This window comes from Nymphalis io, chromosome 1, assembly GCF_905147045.1.
Source record: "Nymphalis io chromosome 1, ilAglIoxx1.1, whole genome shotgun sequence".
In the NCBI taxonomy this organism is placed as follows: domain Eukaryota; kingdom Metazoa; phylum Arthropoda; class Insecta; order Lepidoptera; family Nymphalidae; genus Nymphalis; species Nymphalis io.
The window spans coordinates 850,228-876,571 of record NC_065888.1 but is presented as its reverse complement, the minus strand read 5'-3'; the positions used below and the strand labels follow the sequence as shown (position 1 = coordinate 876,571).

Here is a 26,344-nt window from a genome sequence, read left to right as displayed (position 1 = left end):
ACTTTACAAGTTTTAAATAAGCTAGTTTTATGAGAACTTTATGAAATATATAGGTTCTGCTGAGTTTAACTGCTTGTATAGATTTTTTAATCTCATATAAATGTTCTTCTACTTCTAAAAAAGTAAAACATATGTGTCGAAATTTGTTTTTATATTTTTTTGATTATTTATTTATTTTATAATAAGCTAAAACAGTAATCCAAAAGCGATTTTAAAATAAAATCACTTAAAATAATAATCGTTATTTAACAGGATTAAACTGAATGTCGTTAAATGGAAAGTGTTGCTATCACCGGTTCAAAATGTAGATTCTACCGCGAAGTCGGTAGAATCTACATACCCGGAAGCAACTCAGTAGTTTGGTTTTAAAATTAAATTGATGTCATAGATGTAAATATACGTTTTTACAAATTAATCATCTATATATTTCGTATTGAGTAATACGCCCGATTAATTTATATATTTTTAATTAATAAGCAAAGTTAAACTCTACGGGTTATTAAAGAAACGATTATATTGACCCAGGAAGGATGTAATGACTTTGCGGACTCGGAAAATTGGTGTCATAATCTTTACTTCTCGTCTTTATACAATGAACATCATCGATTCTATCAAAACAATTTGTTAAGAACGTTCCGAAAGGAATCTCGCTCTAATATAATAAATAGAAATAATCATTTGATTTGATTACATTTTCGAAAACCCGTGTTTCCTTTTTGAGCAGTGTAGAGGCGGACTAATGACAAGGAACTTTAGAATTAAAAAAAAAACACGATTATCATATGATTATCTTATAAGCATTCCTTATGTTGTCGCTATTTGTTTTGATGACTTCGTAAGAAATTTTGCAATCTGTCGTGTGGTGTGAAAGAAACGGTAAAAATATGCGGCTAAAATCATGAATATATTCTCCACGCGTAGCCTCAAGGTATAGGTGTAAATGAAACTTGAACAATTGATGTTGACATTGAACTTCGCAAAACTAGCTTATCTACTTTATCAATATAAAAATAATATGTTTTCAGCAAGAGCCAGAGTTTTTTTAATGTTAAGGGAAATAATATCGTTCGAAGAAATAAATATATATCTTAAATAATAAAAAAAAATCACAAACATTTATTTCAATACAATGCACATAGCGCTTTAACAACAAACAGTCATAATAAATAATTATGTTTTATAATTAAATTCGTCTTGATGTGAAGTGGAGTCAGAGAATTATAACTATTAACTAAATTTATTTGTAATTAAAAAACAAAATAGGAGATTATCGATCCTATTTTACTGTTATGACTAAAATTTTTATTCTCAAAAACATTTGGTCTATAAAAACTAACTATGTATAGGGTGGTAACATATAAACGAACACACGACATTTGGTATGCGGTATTATTTGTACATAGGTAAACATTTCAAGTTTTGGCACAGTTCTGATTCACAGTCCACAGAAATTATATACAGAAAATATTTTTTATTCTATATTATAATAAAATATTTATTTAATTTTAAACGATTATATCTATAAATGACTGATATATTAAAGTTCTGTAAACAATAGCATTTTCATGAAATAATTGTTTTTGTAATTTTGCATTACCTACCACTTCCATCCATATGTGAAAAATCAGGCCGAGCTAGTATTTTTCAAATGTTCAAGATTTACAAAGGTAAAAAATAATCCTATATTTTTACATCACGTAATGAATTTGCTATGCGCCATAAGCTTTTTATATTATTATAATTTTCTATCGATTCAACCAAGAGAAGGCTTAGGCTATATTCACCAGTGTCGAAGGTACTTTTTGTTCTAGTTTATTTAGTTATGTCTATGGCATAATATATTTTTAATAAAATATAGTATATAATTATAAGAAACAAAATAAAAAACAAAACTAATAAACATATAAAAACTTAAAATGAAAAACAATGGAATCATAATTATTAATTAATTATTTTAATAAATGTGATTTAAATAAAAGATTTTGAACGTTCAAATTCAAAGTAGATACCATTCCAAGTAAGTAGGACGTCAAATATTAATTATCTTCGATCTCGTTTTATCTTCAAACAAATACATTTTGTTTCAATCGGATTTTAATTTATATTTTGACTTTAATAAATAAGCAGAGGGAATCTTAAATACTAAAATGAATAAAGCAAGACAGAACGATATGTGAGGGAGATATATGGGTAACGTAAGGACAGCCATGAGATTCAAATCACGTTTGGAGTCTCCAAATGTTTGTTACTTTAAACAAAACATTATGTATAGCCTACCTAACCTTATTTAGACTTATGGTTTTTTATTAGCTTTTTTGCCGGTGGGTTTTCCAGACTTTTTGGGCCCTTTTTCAGGGATAGGAGTTGGAGGAGTTTCCTTCCAGGGTGATAAGCTTGGTTGAGGGAGTTCCATACAATCGACGAGGGGGTTAGTAGCGCTGAGGGCTTCCATCACTCTGGGTTGTGCTTGATCCAGAAGACCTTCGTTGGCGCAGATCACACCAGCTAGCGTCGTTTTACGTATTTCCACTAATTGTTCTGAAAAGTTGTGGTGAGGTATTTTTGGATAAGAACATTATGAAAATACTGGTATGGTTTTCCAGGATATACAGGCTATATTTTCTCATGCGTTTGTGATAAGGCGTTCGGGAAGTCTTGTCAATTTTTTATAACATTCGTAGAATGTCAAATAGAATAGAATATTGATAATAATTTACCTGCAGTAAAACGAACAGTTTCATCCGAGGTTTCGTACCAGAACCTGTCGCCGACCTTTAGTCTCAGGAACTGATCAGCGATGAGGCAAGTGAGTGTCGGGCCCAGGAGCCGGCCTTTGGGGTCCTCGGCTAAGGCTCCCGTGTAAAGGTCTATATCATCAACGCTCCTGTCATTTAATAAAATTAGGTTAAATATTACCTTTATACGTTGACTACGACGAGTAAGATTGTTCAGTAGAAAATTAAAAAAGACTTATTGTTTTATTAAAAAAATCATATTGATGTTAATAATATTATGCAATAAAATTCAAAAATTAAATTTTCGAAACTAAGTAGCTTACAAAAGTAAATAATAGATAATATAATTTAGTCGAACTCACTTGTAGATCTTGCTAATGCGGCCCATGGAGGATTCGTCGAAGAACTCGGCCAAGTCGTCGAAGGTGCGGGGGCGCTCGAACCCGCAGTGCTGGCGCCAGGCGGGGTAGGCGGGCAGGCCGTGGTCGCGTCCGCGCTGGATGTTCAGCGACACGAGGTCGAGCCCGCACGGCAGCGGCGACGCCGTCGCGCCCGCCGAGCCGTTGGCCGCGCCGCGCCGCTCGAACATGTGCTCGCTGAGCTGCATTGCAGATATACCATATCGTTACTTTTACGTTATACAAAATTAGAAGAAAGTACGGAAGACTAACTATATTGAAAATTAGCACGCAATGTGCGGTATTACCATTAATCAAATATTATTCTATATATAAGTACATTCACGTATATACACGTCTCTGAAAACATTTTTCAGTAAGCTGATGTTTTATGATCTAATTATTTATTTACCTCAGACGTGATATGAGGATCCACAGAATGTACGGGAGTGTTAAGAGCGGACTTCACGGCGTACTTTGGACCCTTATCTTGGTACAGCATATAGGGGTTGAACAGTATTTCGTGCAAGTGAGTGTAGCTTATCGTTCCCGTGCTGGCGTCTACGTTGTGGATCAGACCCTGGAAATAAAAATATATTAAATTGTTTCATAGACTTTAGTCACTTTTAAGATGATTGCATACGTTGGGAATACAGGCCATTGAAATTAAAAAAAAATGTATGAATAATAACCCTTATTGTGAATAATTAAAAAAAGGTGGTAGATTTTTGATTAATACGTTACGGTTTTATATTCCGACAAGGATATTTAGGCACGTGGCCAAAATCGGAACTAATATCAATAATCAAATAATATATATTTTTAATAGTTTCTGCAATAGATAAGCGACACCACAATTATGTTTGAAACGAGAATTGGATTAAAAAATACCGGCAACAATGTGTGAGCAAATCTGAATGCAGCCGATGAGAAGTGGTTGGCTATACTCGGGTTCACTGTAGGATCATACATTGTCGAATAGCCTTCGTTCTGCAACGTTAAGTTCAGGGCCCACATCACGTCCTGACCTGCAGGAAATATTTTATAGCTTCACTTTTATAGCTTCTGTTTTAATTCATTTAACTTATATGATAGCGTTGAAGAAGAAGACGGTGGAGAATGGACAAACCTAACGATAAGTAAAAATATTAGATGCATAAGTTTAAGGTCTGCCTTTATCGAAAGAAAGCAGCTAGCGTCATATTATTTGATGGATAAAACCTTATTAAATTTATTTTAAAAAGCCATACGACCAGATGGGATACTTGATGTTATATCGTCATTGTTACACTAACACTGACATATAAAGTTTATAGGTCACCGACCACGGGATATAAGATGTTACTTCTCTCGTGCCTGTTATTGCACCGGTTCACTTAAAATTCAAATCGGAATACAAAGTACACCAATACTTTTGAAAGTATAATAACTGGTGATATGCCAAAGGGGCTTCTACAAAGCATATATAAAGGGCGCAGTGGCTGTGTGCTATGATGGTGTTATTTTTTCTGGTAAAGGCAAGGATCTACGTTTATATTAGGTCGTTTTCTCATATTATCACGTTGAATGTATGGATATCATACTATTATTATTGTCAAAAGCTTAGAAAGATATTCATCTATTTGTAATTACCAAGAATAGCGGGCAGGAACTCAGCGTATGTGATGTGCTGCATTTGAGCTCCTAATATTCTTCGTGCCTCCTGGAACACAATTTCATCGTCCCATTGAGGGTTAATTTTTTTCAAAATAAAGGCTAGTCTGTTGTGCTGGCGTGCCCAGATTAGATGCATGGTGGTTAAGTGGAGATTTTCATTGGCGCGATCATCACCTAAAAGAAAATATTCTTAGTAATTGATCTCTTCAAATATTTGGACGCACTGCCATTGATGCGCAATAATGGGACATTACGTTTACTTTTTTTTAATTGCGTTAGAATATAAACCATATTATCACCGAAGCATTTTACTCAATTCGGTAAAATATGTATCTAAGTTCATTGTTGTTTTCAACTATTTCTGACACCAGGAAACTTACCTGATTCGAAACAATAACGTCCTTTCGCATTCATCTCTATAGTATTACAACCATCATTTGGATCCATTGATGGAGGTAGCAGTTCCCATGGTCCAAGCTTTAACATCCGTAGCTGACCATCCAAGCCAGCGCGTAGTTGGTTTGTCTTGGTTTCGGTAAAGCTGTACACTGTAGAACCGTCCAGGAAAGCCGAGGCTTGGTTCAACTGCTCGCGTTGTCCTGATAAATTACATAATTTAGTAAAATATAACCGTTGGTGTTTAAAAATTAAAAATAAAATAGCTTAATAGATTCCTTATAATTTCGTAACGCATGTCTCGTACTGTATTCATATTTTACTTGGAGTCTATTGACATTACAAAGATGAAATTTAGAAGGAATATTTTTTCTATGAACCGCTTGTATATGGTAAAAATTTGGGTTGCATACCATATTATGTAACTGTATGTGGTTTGATGATTATATATAATAATTGAATGTGCTGATATTGTAAGTCAGTAATAAAATATATTTTTAAATACTAACTATCATTATTATATGAGTAAAATGTAAATATTTAATAAGACTAACCAAATCGGCAAGTGGGTGCAGGAGCAGATCTCACAAACTCCATGCAAGTCACATTGTAGTCCTGGTAGAAGGGGTCCTCAGGGTCAAGCTGGACGGGGAAACATTCAGGATGTACAACGTCTCCCGAATTGCAGCAAGAAATAGAGCTGCTGTTTTCACCTAAAAATAATTGTGTTATCAAAGAAAATGTCTTTAATTGATCGGTTTACCATTTTGTTTTACGATCATTAGCTTTTTCTTCGATTTATTATTTGGATAAATATTCGCATATTTGGTTTAATTTATTAATTGATAATTTCTTTAATAAAGGTAAAGTAAGAGGCAATTATTACAATTGTTACTATAAAACATTATATATATATATATATGTGTCATTTTTCATTGTAGTGTGTGTGTCGGGAAACTAGTGGTGGCCTAGTTTAGACCTAGGCCTGGTCTCCTAGGTGTAAACTTGTAAAAGTTCTTAAATTCATCAGAATTCGTTATTGTGTAAATACAAACATTCTTCATTATGTACAAATTAACACCGATATGATGAAGTACTAAATGCAAACAGTATTCGCAGAAACAAATATTTCAATTTTTTGGCACCACACTACCTAACTAGTACTGGTTTTTGTTGTATTGCTTGAAGTGACTATTAAATAGACCATAAAGATTAACACACAATTAAAATGTATTTAATTAGCTTGTCTATTCTTACCCTTGCTAAGAGCTGTAGCGGTGATATCATGGTCTATGAACTGTCCCCATACAGCCAGCATCACAGTGAAGGAAGAGTCATGGGCGTAGCTCGGCCGATGTACCGTAACGCTCACATCACGAGCGCTCGGTAAACGCGTGCCGTTGTTGCCTTGACGTGGTGAGCTGATACCTAATAATTAAACATATAATATAAAAAGTAGATTTCTTTTGTATATATATCTCACAATTTGTTACCATATTTAAATGTATAATATTTTTTATAACTATTGATTTTATTAATTTTATTTAATTAAAAAGCTTAGCTATTTTGTTTAAAAAAGTAATTGCTATTAATTTTAAATAGGCGATTTGCAACTTTAAGTAAATTATTGTATTCGTAAGCTTGTAGTAAAGTTGTTAGATGGCCATTGAATTTTAGACAAGGTCAAATACATATGATGGCGTCAGTTTTTATGTCACAATCGTTTATATACCTACTTGTATTTTTTTTTAAAGATTATTAATGTCGCAGGACAATATCTGAAAAAACAAACTACTAATAAGTTTTATCTTTTTTTATTATTAACTCGTATTCACATTACAACGCGAATGCGCGTGTCTTAAATTATGAATGGAAAACGTAAAAAAACTATTTAAGCTGTACTTCCTTTTGGCTTTACTTGAAATTTACTTACCGTCAGCATAATCTGGTGGTATGACTCTTCTAAAGGGTGTGTTAGACACTCCCCATAAAAGAGGATGGTTCAAGTTATTGCAACTGCCGTCTTGTGTTCTGTATTTTGAAAGCACGCAAGGCTTTGTAAGGGGACGGCAGTAGGCTGGCTCTTGGAAGGAGCTGTTCGTTTGTGGCCCAACGCCGACACCAGCTTCAATCTTGGTATCATCGGTTCTGAAATTTAAAATATTAAAAAACTATAATATTTTGTAGTGGTATACATTTAAAGATATATGTCATCATTATTTTTTATATATTTATTGTATGTATTTTTATTAGACTAGATTAGAACACAAGAAAGACTGGTTCGACGATGCTAAGTACTAAGTGTATAGTGAAGTGTGTAAAATAATTATTCTAATTTTAACTTATGGAGTTCTTATACTAAATACATGATAGATGTCAGAAGCTGTACACTGAAATTGTACATTTATACCGTGGACGAGCATATGGGCCACCTAATGGTAAGTGGTCACCAACGCCCATATACATTGGCATAGTAATAAATGTTAACCATCGCTTACATCACCAATGCGCCACCAACCTTGGAAACTAAGATGTTATGTCCCTTGTGCCTGTAATTACACTGGCTCACTCACCCTTCAAACCGGAACACGACAATACCAAGTACTGCCTTTTTGCGGTAGAATATCTGATGAGTGGGTGGTACCTACCCAAACGAGCTAGAGCTAATCTCAATAAAGCGCATCTTCTCATCAAGCAATGTGTTTTAATTTAACAAAACGCGTGATTGTTGTGAAGACAGTATAATATATTTTTTTTAAGTAGTGAAAAACTATATATATATTTTCTACAAGTTCTAATTTTCAACAGAATGTCATACTATTTAATCAAACCGATTGAGCTGAAATTTAGCACATAATATTATACATATATATACATAATAATAATTAGCTATATAACCAAGGTAATTGAAATTCAAAACATAATACCGCTAAGTAAATATATGAGTATACTTTTATCTAGTATTAAATAACACAAAAGCCAGTATTAGGATCTTGTGTCAGGTCGGTCAAGCGAGAAGCCAAAGTAGGCTAGATTGTATTTCGTGGTTAAGTCATTGTCACACGATAATATAAATCGCAGCGAGTTATTTGAAATGTATTTTTTTTATATCTAATCTAGACCATTTGCACGCTACAGATATTCGGCAGTTGATAAAAATATTTTTTAAATATATAATAAATGTAAATGCATCGTTTACTTTTAACTGATTGTATGTATGTGTAGATAATAATATTATAAGCGATGATGAATGCAATTTTTTCTCAGCGCCCACAGATTTAGCGAAACTAGAGGTTTTCCAGAAAAGATTTGTTGGTCCTTTCTTGGGTTGCCCGTGATATTCTTCACCTTCTCCATCCGGTCTACAAACTACTCAAAGAACTGTCAACGCGATACTCTGTACTCTGAGAAGGCATTAGTCATATAGACCAGCTTCTATACAGGTAGAGGAAACATAATGGATGGATGGAAACATAATAATGGAAAGTGTAAACTAAGAAGAGATTAACATAACCTGATGGTTGAAGTAAAAGGCTTCTATATTATGAACAAAGAACATATGAAAGAAATAAGTCCATTGCAACCCGTTTCGTCTCGTGTGACGGACCCAATAGTCTATAATATATTAATGAATTTATTCCATACTTTTTGTATATTGCGTAAGTGTTATTACAATAAGTAACCGATCCCATTTTTACTTTATAACAAAGATCGGGGTGCATTTACGCATAGCCTATTCCAACCACAACAGGAATACATCCAAATAAACAACTTTGACACCGATATCATTGGTTACCGATATCAATTGAGATCTTGAATAATCTATGATATTCACTATGGATTCGCGAAAAAATGGCGTTTTCAATGTCCGCGAAATTGTAATCGGAACTTTGAAAATTATTTGTTATAACTAGGTAAGCGGAATAGTGTTGTATTACAAGTAAAGGTAAATTAATCAAGAACTGTTTGTAGTGCGTAATACAGCAGAACAATTAGAAGATCGCATGCAATTTGTAAATTTAAGGTTTGTTTACCTTTATTCCTACTCCGATTGGAATAGGGTATTTTCATATTTCGCATAATCTTCTTTTAATACGCCTCTATATTACTAAATAATAATCAATTTAGGTGTAGATCTTAATGTTTAATTTGAGCTTTGCTAATAATTAATCGGTCACTTATGATATTATTTATTAAATTACTAACGTTCACCCAGGGGGCTATTCTGTAAGAACAAACTCGAAACACCGCAGAAATTGATATATATGATTGATAATAATTATAAAATTTCAAGAATACACGCATCCAAAAAGTAAAGTACGTCGGTTGGCAATACTAATTACTAGGGTTAGTTTTTAATGAATAGCACTGCAGTTGTCAATATTTAATCATTATTTATATTGAAAGCTTAACTGTATTGATAACTCTAAATCGAAAAACGGTTTACTAACAGAGAGGAAAAATGTGCAGATTTTTTTTTGTCATTGCCTATTCTTATATCTATCATAAATTAGTTGTCCGATTTTGATTAGGTTCCGTGTCCTCCTCTTCACCGAGATACAGGGATTTTGTTCGGCTTTGGAAATTTATAGACCTATTGATATTACTAGTAATGATTGAAATTTCATTATCAATGTCGCCGTGCAAAGTCCTAATGAGTCGATTACTGATTCAATTTAAAATATTCACCAAAATCATATAGGAAACGGAATTTAAAAACAAAGTTTTAATCTTCAGAAACTGTTACATACTAATGAAGCACGCGTTAAATATTGTAATAAAATAACTTAATGTGAAACGATTCACGAACAGGCTTTTTACGCATAATGTTTATAAATGGTATAAATAATAATAAATAGTAGTTTTTAGTGATTTCATAGGCATAATGTACTAATATATATGTAAATAATAATAAAATTTACAATTCAATATTGTAGGTAAATTATTTTATCCTTGATAAATAAATAAGTTACCAACGGCTTAAACTGTTTGCATATGATATCTTTTCTACTGTAGGAGCACTCTATATTCCCTAATGCTCATAATCCGATGGGAAGGCAATCCGACATGACCGGAAAGAGTTCAGGCGCAGGACCAACGGCTTTATGTGCTTTCCGAGGCACGGGAGTGTACACACTTTCAACTTCCAGACTCCGGGCTGCTACTGAGAATTTTCGACAGAAAAACTCAATAATTTTTATTGACCCGACCTGGTTTGAACCCACGACCTACGGGTCTGCCGCCTCACATGTAGCCACTAGACCAAGGAGGTAGAGTATATGTTATTGGCATAAACTAATAATGAATATACGTTATTCTAGACATTTGCTCAGTTGGGTAATGACGACATTGTGTAGTCAAAAGTCTTATTTAGAAGATTATCTTTAATGAAAGGCAATTGGTCCAATATTCAGTGCGTGCATTGTTTAATATGACCAGATAAGCGAGTTGATCGCATTTTACATCCAATAGGTACTGTTTAATACCAGAACAAATTTAATTGTAAAGTTATATTGAATAAAAAGTTTGGTTTAGTTTAAATGAAAAGATCTTTGGCTCCTTATAGTTTACCATTAATGAAACAATTACAAGTATTAAAGATAATATGCTGATACGTGATAACCTAAAAAGTAATCTGTGTCACCTTAAATATAGCCTTTATTGAGGAATTTAATACGACAAGGGACTGTTTCGTTGGTCTGGCTGTAGATCCCTGTGACAGGACTAAAATACCGGATTGTGTCATAAAAATGCAAGAGATGTTGTTTATCTTTTTAAATATTATGTTATATATTTACGAAACATACTACGTCTTGATCATCTCTGCCTTACTCAATAAACGATTTCGAAATGAAAAATATTGAAAATCATTAGTTATTAAGGTTTATTATTTATTAAATATTAAAATTATTAGGTTCAAACCCGGGCAAGCACCATTGAATTTTCATGTGCTTAATTTGTTATTATAATTCATCTCGTGCTTGACGGTGAAGGAAAACATCGTGAGGAAACCTGCATGTGTCGAATTTCACTGAAATTCTGCCACATGTGTATTTCACCAACCCGCATTGGAGCAGCGTGGTGGAATAAGCTCCAAACCTTCTCAAAAAGGGAGAGGAGGCCTTAGCACAGCAGTTCCTTTCCACATTAATTCCTTGTTCACAGACAATAAATAAATAATTATTAAATGTGTTTCGATAACTCCTCGTGGAAACAAAAATAAAAAAAATAAATTAAAATTCACCAGATTGGAATGGATTAACGACTTCTTCTGTATTTGCAAAATGTCAATGCATAAATAGTAAGTTTTCATATATTATCTATATTTTATTGTTTAATTTTGTCGTTTACATGTGGAAAACTTGTTCTCAAAATTACACTCATAATTAGGTTCTTATCAAAATTATCGCATTATTCAATGATCTTGTTCGACATTTCGGAAAAATCCACGTTAATCTAAAATAATAATTAAAGGTATTAATTAAATTTCAAATTGCTTTTACTTGCAACAAGAACGTTATTTGGTACCTACAAAAATGATGACGAATGTTCTGAGATAAAATCAACATCTAAGCGAATGTCCATTGGGTGATAATTAACTTATTGCCTCGTTCGGAGTTATTTTTGCAATGTTCACGTGTACCAGGTCATCGGTCTGAAGCGGTCTAACCACGTTCGGTGACGTTACACATATCCCTTGATACAGTTTGCAGTATAAACTATATTCTCGTTGTCAAGACGCTGCACTTACTAAAAGTATTGTAAGTGTTAGCTTTAGTATTAAGACGTAAAAACTCGCGTGGATTTTCGTTATGAGTTTAATTTTCGACATCTACCTCTACCTTTTACTTATAATCAGAATTTGAAATGAAATTAAAATCCCAGAAGTTATATGTAGAAGATTATCAGTTAGTCTGATATTGTTAGTTCTATTAATCTAGCATTTTTTCACTTTTGAAGTTTTATTATGCTATTAGTAAGACCGTAGGATTCAGTTGGCAATGAAAATCCTTCAAAATCTGCCATTTTAACGTGCACAATGCTTATTTGAATATTTATTAATTATTTTAATTATTAGGTAGAAGCGGAAGTCTAAAAAAAAGAAATGATTGTTTTGGTTTCAAACTCATAAGTAGCAACTTAATATATTGACTAAAAAAGAAACAGTATTTTTAATTTACATGCAGATATGTATCTGTATGTAAATTAAAAATACCTGTTTCTTCTCATACAGTTCAATACTCAATTTGATTTATTCTCATACAGATAAATTATCTGTTAGTGTGTCTGTGGTACGTCATCGTGCATATAGTTCTTAGCATGAAATGATTCAACAATTATTACTAGTGTCGATAGGAATTATATAAATTATACAAATAATGAAATTAAATATATTAAGTGAAAATCTCTATAAATGAAGTGACTGAATAGATCCTTTGCCCTATTTTTGTTTAAAAAAAAACGCTACAACTAATATTATCTGTATTCACTTACCCATTGACTAATACTCTTGTCGCTTCCTCAGCTGCGAAAGCCATTTCAGCTAGTGGTTTTACTGTAGATGCAGTGGCTGTCGCTTTTTGTGCTCTCAATGCTGGAGAATCGTTGTCAAGAGGCTTCAGAGTACTCTCTAACGACTTCAGTTTCTTTAATGCATCTTGCCCTTTTAGAACCGCGGATGCCAAATTTTCTTTTGTCAGTGTACTTCCTACCCATGCTCTAGGTGGGTGATCTATTAAAAAATAAATACATATTACCTGTATTAATTAATAATGAAATATTTTATATTGTGTCACTAATATCGAAATTCACCTATATGGGTGTCTAAAGCCTAAGTTTCATAAATTAGGACTTCTCTATTAAAAAACAAGGACAGAACACTGGCACAGGGTTAATATATAAATACATATATAGACCTAAATATGTACAACATATGAAACATTCTTGGCACTTTTATGTTGAGTATATATTTGTTGAAATATAAGTCCACTTATAAAACATGCAGTTCTCCTTAACTTATATTAAAAATACTTTTAAAATAAGTAGGTACTTAAAAACAAGTAAGCTTGGTTTGATTTGAACCCGCCAATTTAAGCTGCTAACATCCACAAGATCAAAAAAGCCTCCTCGGCTCATCGGTACATTAGTATAATATATAATAGGTAACATCGCTATGATAGTTTTATAAAGTATTTTCAAAAAGGGCTTTTTTAATATTATCTGTCTAGCGCACGCAACACAGGAAATTTATAAATTTTAAAATTTAATATTTCGGTCACGGCTTAATATTTAAATTAATTTAATACAAACACGAATACTTTTTTAAATCTAGATTTTTTTAATTTAAACACGATATCGATCATAGGGGTGATGTATGTAATACCATGTTTGTATTGAAGGTATTATTAATTTATAAAGATGTATTACCATAGTCAAATATATACTAATATATTAATGAACCTGTTTTATATAAAAGGCCTCTAAATACCGGTTTATTTAGAGGCACGTGCCTTTTATAAGTAGATTAAAAACACTTCCTAACATATAAAAACCATATACTTAACGTTTTATCTTCTTCTGATAAGAATTATAGTCTTATATATATTAAAAAACTGTTGAATATACAATTGACATGTTCTAATCCTCTTGTTGTAAGTCAACAAAAAAAAAAATCTGCGAAAATTTGATTGAACCGGAGATTGATTGGTTTATTTAATATTAAATACCACTCATAAATTGATTTTAATGTCGATCTCCTTATTTACGAGCGATTGAATTAAGATTACAGTCATAGGTACTTCGTATATAGAAATCAACAAATACAGTAACAGCCTGTTAATGTCCCACTGCTGGGCTAAGGCCTCATCTCCCTTTTTGAGGAGAAGGTTTAGAGCTTATTCCACCACGCTGCTCCAATGCGGGTTGGTAGAATACACATGTGACAATTTCAATGAAATTAGACACATGCAGGTTTCCTCACGATGTTTTCCTTCACCGTCAAGCACGAGATGAATTATAAACACAAATTAAGCACATGAAAATTCAGTGGTGCTTGCCCGGGTTTGAACCCACGATCATCGGTTAAGATTCACGCGTTCTAACCACTAGGCCATCTCGGCTTTTTTCTCGGCGGCATCAACAAATACGTTATTAAGCTATCTTATAAACTTAAACAAAAATATATATTTTATATGTATTTAGTATTATACAGTTAGTGGTCATAACCGCCCGTCATTGGCGCGTTTAAAGTATATATTGCTTACATCGCCAATGCGCCACCAATCTTGGGAATTATGCCTTGGGAATTAAGATGCTATGTCCTGTGCCTGAAGTTTTACTGGCTTACTCACCGTTCCAACAGGAACACAACAATACTAACTATTGCTAATTGGTGGTACAATATGTTATGAGTGAGTGGTATCTACCAAGACGGGCTTGCACCTACCAAGAGTCCTACCATCGAGTTCTAGTAACGTGGGAATGATGTAAACTTGTTGAGTAAACAAATTTGTTTTCATTTGTTTATAATGAACGATGATTTCACTCATTTATGCGTGTCTGTCATACATAGATACATAAAATGTAATAGTTACGATAAACATATACGTAGAATTTTATTGACTACCAACTTGTCTTGACTTGACACGTGCAAAATAAGAGTAAATATATAATAAGATTGAAATTAAATACCCGTGATATATTGTTTGATTAATCCGACTGACCCATTATTAGAGTGAATTTTTATGCAATATTTGTGACAAGAATTAATCGTCAAAATAATCTACATAGTATTAATAGGATATTAATGCCATTAAATTAAAATAATATTCCTATGTCATCAATGACATATATACTAATTGTCGTCAATTGATACTAATCGGCAATTATTAAAATAATATTTTAAAACAACGAACTCGTGATTTGTTTTTAGTAAATCTTAATGTAAAAAGTGTCAGCTTCGTATAAATTTGTTCTTAATAATTAATTATAATCTAAATATTAAAAAACAATCACTGGAGTAATCTGTCTGTATCTCCGTTAACTTCTTAATCACGCAATGGAATTTGATATGGTTTTCACTAATATTAAGAACGTTAAACGAGGGAGGTATTATAAATATATATTTAGATAAACGCATGAAAAATATATAATAAATAAGCAGGGCGAGCTGTCCTATGCTTTGTCAGTCAATCAAGTATCTAATACATTTGTTATTTAATAAGTTTTTTGAAGAAACATTGATAGGTAATTTGTATTATAAACAAGATCAGTGCCGGCCCTGGGGTAGAGCGAGAGGAGCAATCGCTCAAGGCGCCTGGTTTTTGTTGCAAAAATGTCAAAAACAATTTTCAGAGGTACATAAGCGATTTATATATTTCCAGATTTACATAAGCGTTGTTTGATTTTTATAAACGTGGTAATTATTATTTATGCAACAATAACTGAAATGCAATTTATGTGAAGTGAAAGCGTCGACCAAAGGGCGCTGAAGGACAATCTCGCTCATCTCTGATCGAGTGTCAGGAGCGGTGCCTTATTGAATAAAGTTCATTTTCAAGTTCATTAGAAAACAAATAAAAAATCACTTACCATTCAAGGGCCAGCTCTTGTTGAGCAATGGCATGAGGTCGTCATTCAGGCCGAAACTGAGCGATAGGTTGCTTGAATCAGGTGTGCTGGTGTCAGGGCCCAGGCTGAGATTGTACGAGATGGTCACGAGCAGCGAGATCGATAGCAGCACACTACTATATTTAAGGTTGTGTTTATTAAATTCATTTATGAAAGTGCTAGTTTCCACCCGCAGGTTTGTCCGCGTGTGTCGAGTGGGACGGGTGTTAGGTACTCCACCGTATATCCTATTCTTATGTCTTTTTCTGTTATAACCCCTCATAACGATTAAAATATCATGCTAATCAGCTGAGAAGTTAAGACGTGAAAACGTAACAGACATAACGAGCCATATATATATATTGATAGATTTCGTGTACACACGTCGAATGAGAAAAAAAATGGATTATAATAAGAAAGTTACATCATACTCAGTGGCAGATTAAATACATTTATTCAAATGAAGGTTTTATTTTAGGCACCAAAACGTACCAGGCATCACAATTATTAATAACTAATAATCGTCTGCGGTTTCGGCCATGTGTTTGAGGGAGAGGCGGGTATTTGGTAAAAAAGGTCCTTGTCTGTTCTTGGGATACAAGCTTGCTTCTACCGAATGTTCCATCGAAACCAATTCAGTGGTTTAGCCTTGAAGACGCCACAGATAAACAGAGTTACTTTCGCATATACATTTATTTATTAGGTTTGCTAGCGATGTTTACACTGGTCATTCTTACATACATACAAGTATAAGACATCTACAGATTATGTAAAATCATTCAAGCAAGCAAACTACGTGCTTATTAAATCACAGTTATTAATTACTTGCTATAAAAAGAGAAGCTAAAACAACAACGAAGCAAGAACAAAGTGGAAAATCAAAGCTTGTACATGCAAACATCTTTAAAATATTAATATGAAGTAGATATCTAAACCTTAAAGACCCGGAGGTCCTGGGTTCAATTCCCAGGTCGGGCCAATAAAAAGTTATTGGGTTTTTCTGTCAGAAAAATTCTCAGTAGCAGCCCGGAGTCTGGAAGTTGGAAATGTGTACACACCCGTGCCTCGGAAAGCACGTAAAGCCGTTGGTCCTGCGCCTGAACTCTTTCCGGTAGTGTCGGATTGCCGTCCCATCGGATTATGAGAGTTAGGAAATAGAGAGTGCACCTGTGTTTGTGCACACACTTGTGCACTATAATATCTCCTGCGTAGTTAGCTAATCTCTTTTGAGATTGGCCGCCGTGTCCGAAATCGGTCTGGAGGACATTATTAGTAATAATATATTATTATATTATATTATTGCAAATACAAGCAATGAAATAGAATTAAAAGTCACTATTTTCTGTATCATTATTGATACAGAAAATAGTGACTTTTGACCGCCATACAGATTTTAGGTTGCCTAGTAACGAAATTAAAAAAAGAGCGGTTTTAAGTTCGTCACCCGGTCGCCTTAAGCTGCACTTCGATGGTAAATCCGCTGATTAGATAAGTCATTTTGGCAATTAAAGATTAAAACTGATATTTTTCATCAATTGAAATTTGTTTCATGAACCTATGTGATACACTAAATGGAATTGTTCATTTGAATGTCAATAGCTATATGAGCTATTATATATATATATACGAACACGTTAGAAATAATCTTCGTTTTTATCATTATATTTGCATTAAAACAACCACAATAATAATTAAAATTACATTATGTAGGTACTGCGAATATTACATGATCTATGTACGAGCGTATTTATGGTGAGTATTAATCATCTGTTATTTCTATAAGATTTGATGAGTTTAATTTGTATATTTTAATTCAATAGTGCCGAGGCGAAAATTATCTCTTAGTATTATATGTTTTGTTACCAACACTGATATTAATCAATTTAAATTAAAAAAGTAAAGCAACAACATGTAAATTTCCCACAGCTGGGCTAAAGCGTCCCCTCCCTTTTGAGGAGAAGGTTTTGGTTTATTACTCCACCATGCTGCGTCAATGCGGGTTGGTGAATGTTGGCATCCTCCTGATGTTTTCCTTCACGGCTGAGCACGAAATGAATTGTTAATACAAATTAAACACGAATATTCAGTTGCGCTTGCCCGGGTTTGAACTCGGAATCAACGATTAACATCGTCTGCTAATAACTGAGCCATCACAGATCAAATTCAGTCAATCAATATAATAAAAAAAAACAAGTATTTATTCGCCAAGCGCTACAACCGATACGATGTGTGGATTCTACCGAGAATAATATTTTTTTTTTTTTTTTTTTATAGAATAGGAAGGTGGACGAGCATATGGGCCACCTGATGGTAAGTGGTCACCAAACGCCCTTAGACATTGGCATTCTAAGAAATGTCAACCATCGCTTATAGCCAATGCGCCACCAACCTTGGGAACTAAGATTTTATGTCCCTTGTGCCTGTAATTACACTGGCTCACTCACCCTTCAAACCGGAACACAACAATATCAAGTATTGCTGTTTTGCGGTAGAATATCTGATGAGTGGGTGGTACCTACCCAGACGAGCTTGCACAAAGCCCTACCACCAGTAATAATATAATGTAATGTAATATAAAAAAACAGCAGCTAGAATACCTTTTAAAAAAATAATGACAGAAATTTGTATAAATTAAGTATTTTTATGTATGAGCTGTGAAGGCCCAGCTGATTAGAAAATGTGAATCTTAAATTCTGTATGAGCTCTAAACCTTCATGCTGTTCCTTATTTATGTATTCTATATTTATTCTCTAGATTCAAATTGAACTTCTCCAGGGTTAGACGGACATATTGTTTGTCAATAATAATGTAAATTACGTGCTAAAATTAAAATAAGTTAAAACGAGTTTCTCTATTTAAACACACGATCAAAACAACATAACTATGGCACGTTCGCTTTAATATATCATTCGGAATTAGATATTACTTTATTATGTTAATTTATGTATAAATTATTATAATTCAATTTGTCTTCTTCTCTTACAATAATAAACACACATTTATTAAACGTTAAACTAAATATTATATCAATAAAAGTAAAGGTAATTAAATGAATAGGACTCTAATATCTAAAGAACCGCTGACCAAAATCCTCTTCTTAAAGTTTGAATTATGAATACAAATTAAAGCGCAATATAACTCAGGGGTGCGTGCCTGGATCGGAATCCTTGAGATTGGGCCATTTTGGCTGTTTTGAAAAATAACACTACCGTAATTATTATTTTTTATTTTCATATTACGGTTCTTTGAATATATTTAAGAAATAAAATTGTTCGACATTTTAATATTATATAGGAGCTGAATACAAGAATAAATATTATATAATATTTTATTTTGTGAATATATTGATGACGAGAAATTAAATTAAGTATGATATAATGTTCACTTAAATGTAAAAGTGACTGAAATAAAACCTATTTGCGCTAGAAGAGTTCCACTCAAACGTTAATTGGATAGCCCCAGTGGCCAAAAAACGTAAACATAACATAGCAGGTTCAAATACGGGCTACTGTTTGATTTGTTTTTATAACTCATCTCGTATTCGGTAGTGAAGGAAAATATTGTAAGGATGTCGTGTAATCCTTCAACCCCGATTAGAGCAGCGTGCTGGAATAAGTTATACTTTCTCATCAAGAGCAGAGGAGCCCTTTATCCAGTAGAGGGTATCAAGCTTTGCAAGCATTCGTTACATATTATGCATAGAAGTTTCACATTAGATGCATACGCACATTAACAAAACGCAGATGGCACACTGGAAATTCCGGAGCCTTTTCTGATAAGTCCTTGAGATACTGGATTCGAACATATAAGTGGGGGGTACCAGCGGAGTCCTCTCCGAGCTGGTTTGAGGTCTCTGCATCTTGATTGACCTAAAAAGAAAAATCTTACTATATATTTGCATTGAAATGGTTCATTTTCGATTTTTAAAATAAATAATAATTACAAATAATGTATTATTATCCCGTCAGCTATATTGTGTTTTCTTATATTATATGACTGCTATATTAAAAAACTTTGCAGATTGTAAGTTTGTTTTTTTTCTACACTTAAACGTCTCAATCTTCAGAGTAGTCAAATTAGCTTATATATTTCCAAATGTAAAAATAATATAGATCATCATCTACTACATCTATTTGTTTTATAACATAATATCACTGGGTACATTATTATTCTTTAACGTAAATGACACTGCGCTTTGCATCTTGACATTCCACTACGAGATGGTGTAGCAGTTGCAAAGGAAATTTTTGAAAATTTCAGATTAATATGACGATCTACGTCTTGAATAATTCAAATTAATCATAGCCTTGACTAGTTCCGGGCCCGGCTACGACTAAGAACAAGTTTTTTATATATTCTTAACACAAGTTGTCGAGATACTCTATTAATGAATAATAATAACTTTTTAATATTTGCTTATATTCGTCTAGTTAATTAGCCGAATATCATCTCAAATTGTACACTGTACTAGTTGTTGATCGTTGCTCTGTCTGTTGGGATTCGGTTTGTCATGTCTTTATCTTGCGTCGCATGTTCGTAAAACATTTATTTCAACATAGTGACAACAGTCTTAGTGTACTCTCGCTTCTTTCATTAATCCCTTGATAACAAAAAACAGACAGTTATCATGCTATTTCAAGGCGCTCGCTCACATAAGAACACAAATGAAATAATTTTATAAGTTCTGATTTGCCAGTTTTCTTATACTATTTAATGTAATATATTTATTTACAGTGACATATTTTTTAAATATGTATGTAAGTATTACGGTCCTCGAGGATTGCAGTCTCCAAAATGTTAAGCTTTAATCTCCAATCAAATCTCATAGCACGCCTACGAGTATGTGTTTAATATAATAAAATTATAAGGACGAATACTTGGTTATTAGAATGTTTCACGATTCGCGCACGTGGATAGTTTTTCTGATGAGCCGCCATCATGGCCGAAATTCGGTCAGGAGGCTTCATAATTAAAAAATACACATACGAATGGACACAATAGAACAAAATAGCAAAGCTAAGTAGAATTACTTTATCTAATATTGACAGAGCAGATATTCTCATCGATAGACATTCTTATTATATAATAAATAATAATTGTTAAGATGTATTTGTTAGCATTTATTTATTAAAATTAAAATTTACCTCTATAAATAACAGCATAAACATTATCTCATTAATATATGTACATAAAGTAGAAGCTCACGAACAAACAATATCAAAACCTAAGATACTTATCGCGTTTAATGAATGTACTCGTAACTATGTTGTCCATCTAAAATCATAAGCTATTTATTGCAGATACAAATGTCTTGGAATTGCAGTTGTCCCGTCCGGCTTTTTAGTCTTTCAAAAAATAGAAAAAATAATCACGCAACAAGTTTTCAGTGTCTCATTGATGATGACGACGATTATGTCTCTAATCGTTTCCGGTCAAAGCGGCAATTTCCAACAGAGTGTAAGTGTGTGCGCAAACAGAGATGCAGTCTCTCATCACTCTGATAATCTATTGGGATGACAATCCGACGCGACCGAAGAATACCGGCGCCGAACCAACGACTGTATGTAGTATCCGATTAACAGAATGGGCCGTGGATGCGTAAGAAGGCCTCGCGTGTCAATTCGCAAAAAAATCTTCGTAAGTCCTCTATAAAGAGCTACTATACACTTTCGTTTTTTTGGTATCGGATTCCACTTATTCTTTTTTTTTCGATTATATAATATACAATCTAGGCAGTGTACAAACTGTCTCTGTTTTTGTACACTGCCTCTGTTGCTTTTCAAAGTTTGTGTAGAAAAGCTTATTTTATTGTATTATTTCTGAGTTTATAATCGCACATATTTATAACTTGCTTATAGCTTGCCTGAGACGAATCAGGTCAAAATATTTTCTTTTTCGACTTGTTTATAGTTTTTGCTTTGACTATCCATAAATATCATAATTGTATATGAGGTAAATAAAGCAATTTGAAATTCGATTTTGACAACTGTTTTTTTTTTTTTTTGTAAATGTAAATAAACATTTAAAATCATCTCATATTAATTTATACGGGTCAAAATGTTGATTAGTAATGAGTTTAAGGCTTCTATTACCGCATTAATTGGTTCACGTCGGCGTAAATTGAGGTCTATCCGCTTCGGCATCATTGACTGAAACCTTACGATTTCATTACGAACTTCCTACTCTATCGTTTTTAGTTCTACTTAAATATTCCGTTGAAATACAATTTAGATTACTTTATTATCTATAAATAAAATCGATTTTGAAAACAATTATGCTAATGTCGTTTGGACCAGGTTCATAAAAAAAATGTCGTTGGAATATTTCTTTTAATTCCGATGTTCTGTAATATTTGTTGTAAGTTATTTTATGCCCGCGGCTACGCCTGCGTGTTAATTGTGGTCTGGTATGTAAAAGTCCTATGTTCTTCCTTGGAGTTCCAGCTTGCTTCGTTCCAAATTTAATCAAAATCTGTTCAGTAGTTTAGCCGTGAAAGCGTAACAGACAGAAGGGTAGACCGGCAAATAGACGTACTTTCGCATTTATAATATTAATATAGATTTTGGATTGCTTAATTTTCAATCTACTAGCAGATATATTATATCTGTGCTATGGAATAATATCATTGTCTTTGAATATTGTCATTGAATAGTATCAATGTTTTAAATATTGATCTACATCTTTTATGTACATATATTATTATATATTATATGAAATAATTTAAATAGTTGGTCCAGTCGATCAAAATAATACTTTAATCAAAAAGGCTTTTACAAACAGTTCAGTATTATCATTTTACAAGATAAATTAATCTTTGAAGCTATCCCCATGCTAAAGAATCGGCAATAAACTCAGTAATTATTTATTTTAAATCAATATTTACATACATTTATTGGTATTATATACATTTAAATATCCGGTATATATATATATATATGTATATGAAAAAGTCCTATGTCCTTCCTTGGAGTTCCTACTTGCTTCGTTCCATTTATATATATATAATTTAATATATATATATATTATTTTAATATATATATATATATATATATATAATAACATTTTAATATCAAAAAGGTAACGAATATGAACTCAATTTGTAATTTTATATATTGTATAATGATATGCTTTGTTTATTAATATAGATTTTACATTAATTTCAATTTTTTATTTTATTAAATTTAATATAACTGCGTGGTTAGCTGTAACAGTTGCTGCTGCTGCTCGCTGACCAGAAGCCCCGGGTCGTGACAGGACTCGTTAGGACAATTTATAAGTTTTTCTGTCATAAAAATGTCAAAAAAACAGAATTAAGAAGTTGAAAATGTAATGCTTCCCGTGTCTCATAAAACACATATTATAGCTCTTGGTTCTTGACTTATAGTCGTTTATTATTATTTTTATTTGGTTCCTTTGAATATTATGCTTTTACAGTAAAGTAAAAGAGTATTAACAATCCAGTTTATATTTTGCTGATATGTTTTTTCTTGTATATAACTATTACATAACAATATTAAATGATACATCACTACATTCAGAGATGAATTTTTATCAACGTATTTTCTGAATAAATTTTTAAATCTGACATTCCTATCAATTATGTATTTACGTATTTTGTTAAAATAACTATCATCGTTTATATTATGTATTATTAACAAGGAAGGTCGTTTTGTTTTGTTATTATAAAAATATTATAACATGATATGTACAACAATCAGATATTACTTTGTACTATTTAGGGATTCTATTTTACAATTACATTTCAATATCTGTAAATAAACGTAGCTGTTTCATGTTTCGATCTGCCTAGTAATATAATATTTAGAGATTGCTTAAAAGCAGACGAATTGGTTTTTACGACCTAGAAATACAACATAATACATAATATGTTACTGATTATTTAGTTAGACAATCATAACGCCATGACGAGATGGCCCAGTGGTAAGAACGCGTGAATCTTAACCGATGATCGTGGGTTCAAACCCGGGCAAGCACCACTGAATTTTCATGTGCTTAATTTGTGATTATAATTCATCTCGTGCTTTACGGTGAAGGAAAACATCGTGAGGAAACCTGCATGTGTCTAATTTCACTGAAATTCTGCCACATGTGTATTCCACCAACCCGCATTGGAGCAGCGTGGTGGAATAAGCTGCAAACCTTCTCCTCAAATAGGGAGAGGAGGCCTTAGCCCAGCAGTGGGACATTTACAGGCTGTTACTTTAATCATAACGCTATGTAAAAAAAGTGGATTTTTTTACTTTATATAAAATATGTATAATATAAATAACATTTAAAAAATATACGTAGTTACTAAATGCATAATTTTGTTTTTTTTTTTTTTTTATTCTTACCAACAATATAGAGCAACAAATTGAATTGTACTGTAGATATGACTATCACAATAAAAAAAATTAAATTCGAGAAACTAATAAAAATAATCTTGAAAAAAAAAGTGATATCGAACATCGATTGAAAAATTTTAACGGTTTAAAAAACACCGAAAAAGCCTAGCGTGCCTTACTTCACGTGTGATCTTGATTATATTATATAAGTTTGAGTACATATAAACGGTTGGGATAATATATGATTAATATTGTTTAATCTCAGCTCACATCTACATAATCATTGTTAAATATTTTATATTAAATTGTTATTTTTCTTATTTAAATAGTTAAATTAATATTTTTATATAAAAAAATACGTTGAAACTCCTTGATGTTCCAGTTAGTTATGTAAAAAAATCATTATTATATAATATACAATATGCATATAAAGCTTTGGAATTTTATTTTTGTGTAAATTTTTTGTCTTATAATAACTTTCCTTTCAATAGCGAATTAATTAAGCTCTTTACTCCTTCGATATTTATTTTTCAAACTGTATTTTATGATCTAATAAATAAGTATTTGTTAATTTATTTTATTTCAAAGTATGTATAAATAAATTTAATATAAAAAAATAATAAATATATTAATATAAAACTGACCTCTATAAAAACCTTAAAAAAATTATATCATAATAAAGCGAACCCACTTCACGTTGTCTATAAGTTTGAACACACTTTGCCAGGTTAGCACCGCGCGCTCACGACGACTGGTCTATTAAAGCCAAGACACTCTACTAGCACGATGCCATTGATACCATCATTATTCGCTTACATAGTATCCCATTTTGTAGGGACAGTGGTTCGTACATACGATAAAAACGAAGCCCTATACTTAGTTTCATGTGTGTTTGTCCATGTGTCATAGACTTTACTCCAATAAAGCTCGGTGATTCAATTGCGGATTGAAAGATCCAATAAACAAATTCAGACTTTAAAAATTATTGGATCTAAATTAAAAAAAACAATGCGTACTAAGTATTTATAGTATTCATTCAAAGTTTAGAGGAAAACATTGCTGGCATCTTAAATAAATGTCTTAAACAAACCCCTAAAAAACTAATAAAATGATAAGAGCGAGAAAAATATATAGCAATAATGATTTCGTGACAATATTTGGTACCCGCAAAACTAGCGGAGTAATTTTAAGGTTATAGTTTCTTATTCTAAATATTGCATAACTTATAAGCTTAGCTCGGACGCCGTTATCCTTGAGAGAGATACGTTAGTACTTAAGTGGTCTTGTTACGTGATGAAACCCAGGAACATTTTATATATTGCTTTTATATATACCTATCACAGTTGTAGTATAAGATTAGGTTATTTTTGTTAAACTTTTGTTCAATTTTCGTTGATTCAGATACTAATTTGTCAAATCCAAAATTAATTAAAAATTAAATTTATATTAGATAAGTATTTGTGTTTCGTGACTGTTGAAATTCATATCCTAATATGTGTTGATCAAGTCTTGCATCAATTGCAATGTTCAACTATTTTCATCTAATGGATTGAGAATAGCTGCCACCGTGTCCAAGATCGATTAAGAGGTCATCATCATCTTTATATGACAATCCAAAGAAGATACACGTACTTTTTAAATGCATACAATATCATATCAGATAAACAGACGTAAATTAGGGGTCAATGTAAACGGCGAGTACATCTCACACCTTCGATTTGCCGACGATATCGTCATCATAGCAGAGTCGCTGGAACAACTCACCGAAATGCTGCGTAGCCTAGGCGAGTCTTCCCGGTGTGTCGGTCTCGGTATGAACTTGGACAAGACCAAGGTCATGTTCAATAGGCATGTCGTGCCGGGACCGATATACGTCGAGGGGAAACCTCTCGAAGTTGTTAGTGAATATTAGGTATATTACAGGACAGATAATACAAGTCGGTAGGAATAACTTCGAGAAGGAAGCCGATCGAAGAATTCGCTTGGGATGGGCAGCATTTGGCAACCTTCGTCAAGTCCTCAAGTCGTCTATACCGCAATGTTTGAAGACGAAAGTCTTCAACCAATGCGTCTTACCTGCCATAACATACGGTGCCGAAACGTGGACACTAACTGCGGGACTAGTCCACAAATTCAAAGTCGCTCAGCGTGCTATGGAGCGAGTTATGCTCGGAATACCTTTGAAGGATAAGATCAATAATGAAAT

The 26,344-nt window shown here is 32.6% G+C and overlaps 1 protein-coding gene across 2 annotated transcripts; it reads right to left on the bottom strand.

Moving 5' to 3' along the window:
- Window positions 1–1,093: 1,093 nt before the first annotated feature.
- On the bottom strand, window positions 1,094–24,913 carry LOC126771120 (peroxidase). 2 transcript variants are annotated; one of them, XM_050490856.1, is made up of 14 exons: window positions 24,783–24,913; window positions 19,522–19,662; window positions 15,776–15,930; window positions 12,680–12,917; window positions 7,119–7,333; window positions 6,443–6,613; window positions 5,740–5,898; window positions 5,170–5,388; window positions 4,766–4,963; window positions 4,025–4,161; window positions 3,546–3,713; window positions 3,098–3,336; window positions 2,718–2,884; window positions 1,094–2,538 (listed from the first exon to the last, which is right to left on the bottom strand). In XM_050490856.1, the coding sequence occupies exons 2-14, from the start codon at window positions 19,650–19,652 to the stop codon at window positions 2,294–2,296; spliced, it is 2,442 nt and encodes an 813-aa protein (XP_050346813.1). In that variant the 5' UTR covers window positions 19,653–19,662; window positions 24,783–24,913; the 3' UTR covers window positions 1,094–2,293. The 2 variants fall into 2 exon arrangements, with proteins under 2 accessions (XP_050346813.1, XP_050346823.1); XM_050490866.1 differs by having other exon boundaries at window positions 15,776–15,927.
- Window positions 24,914–26,344: the final 1,431 nt, after the last annotated feature.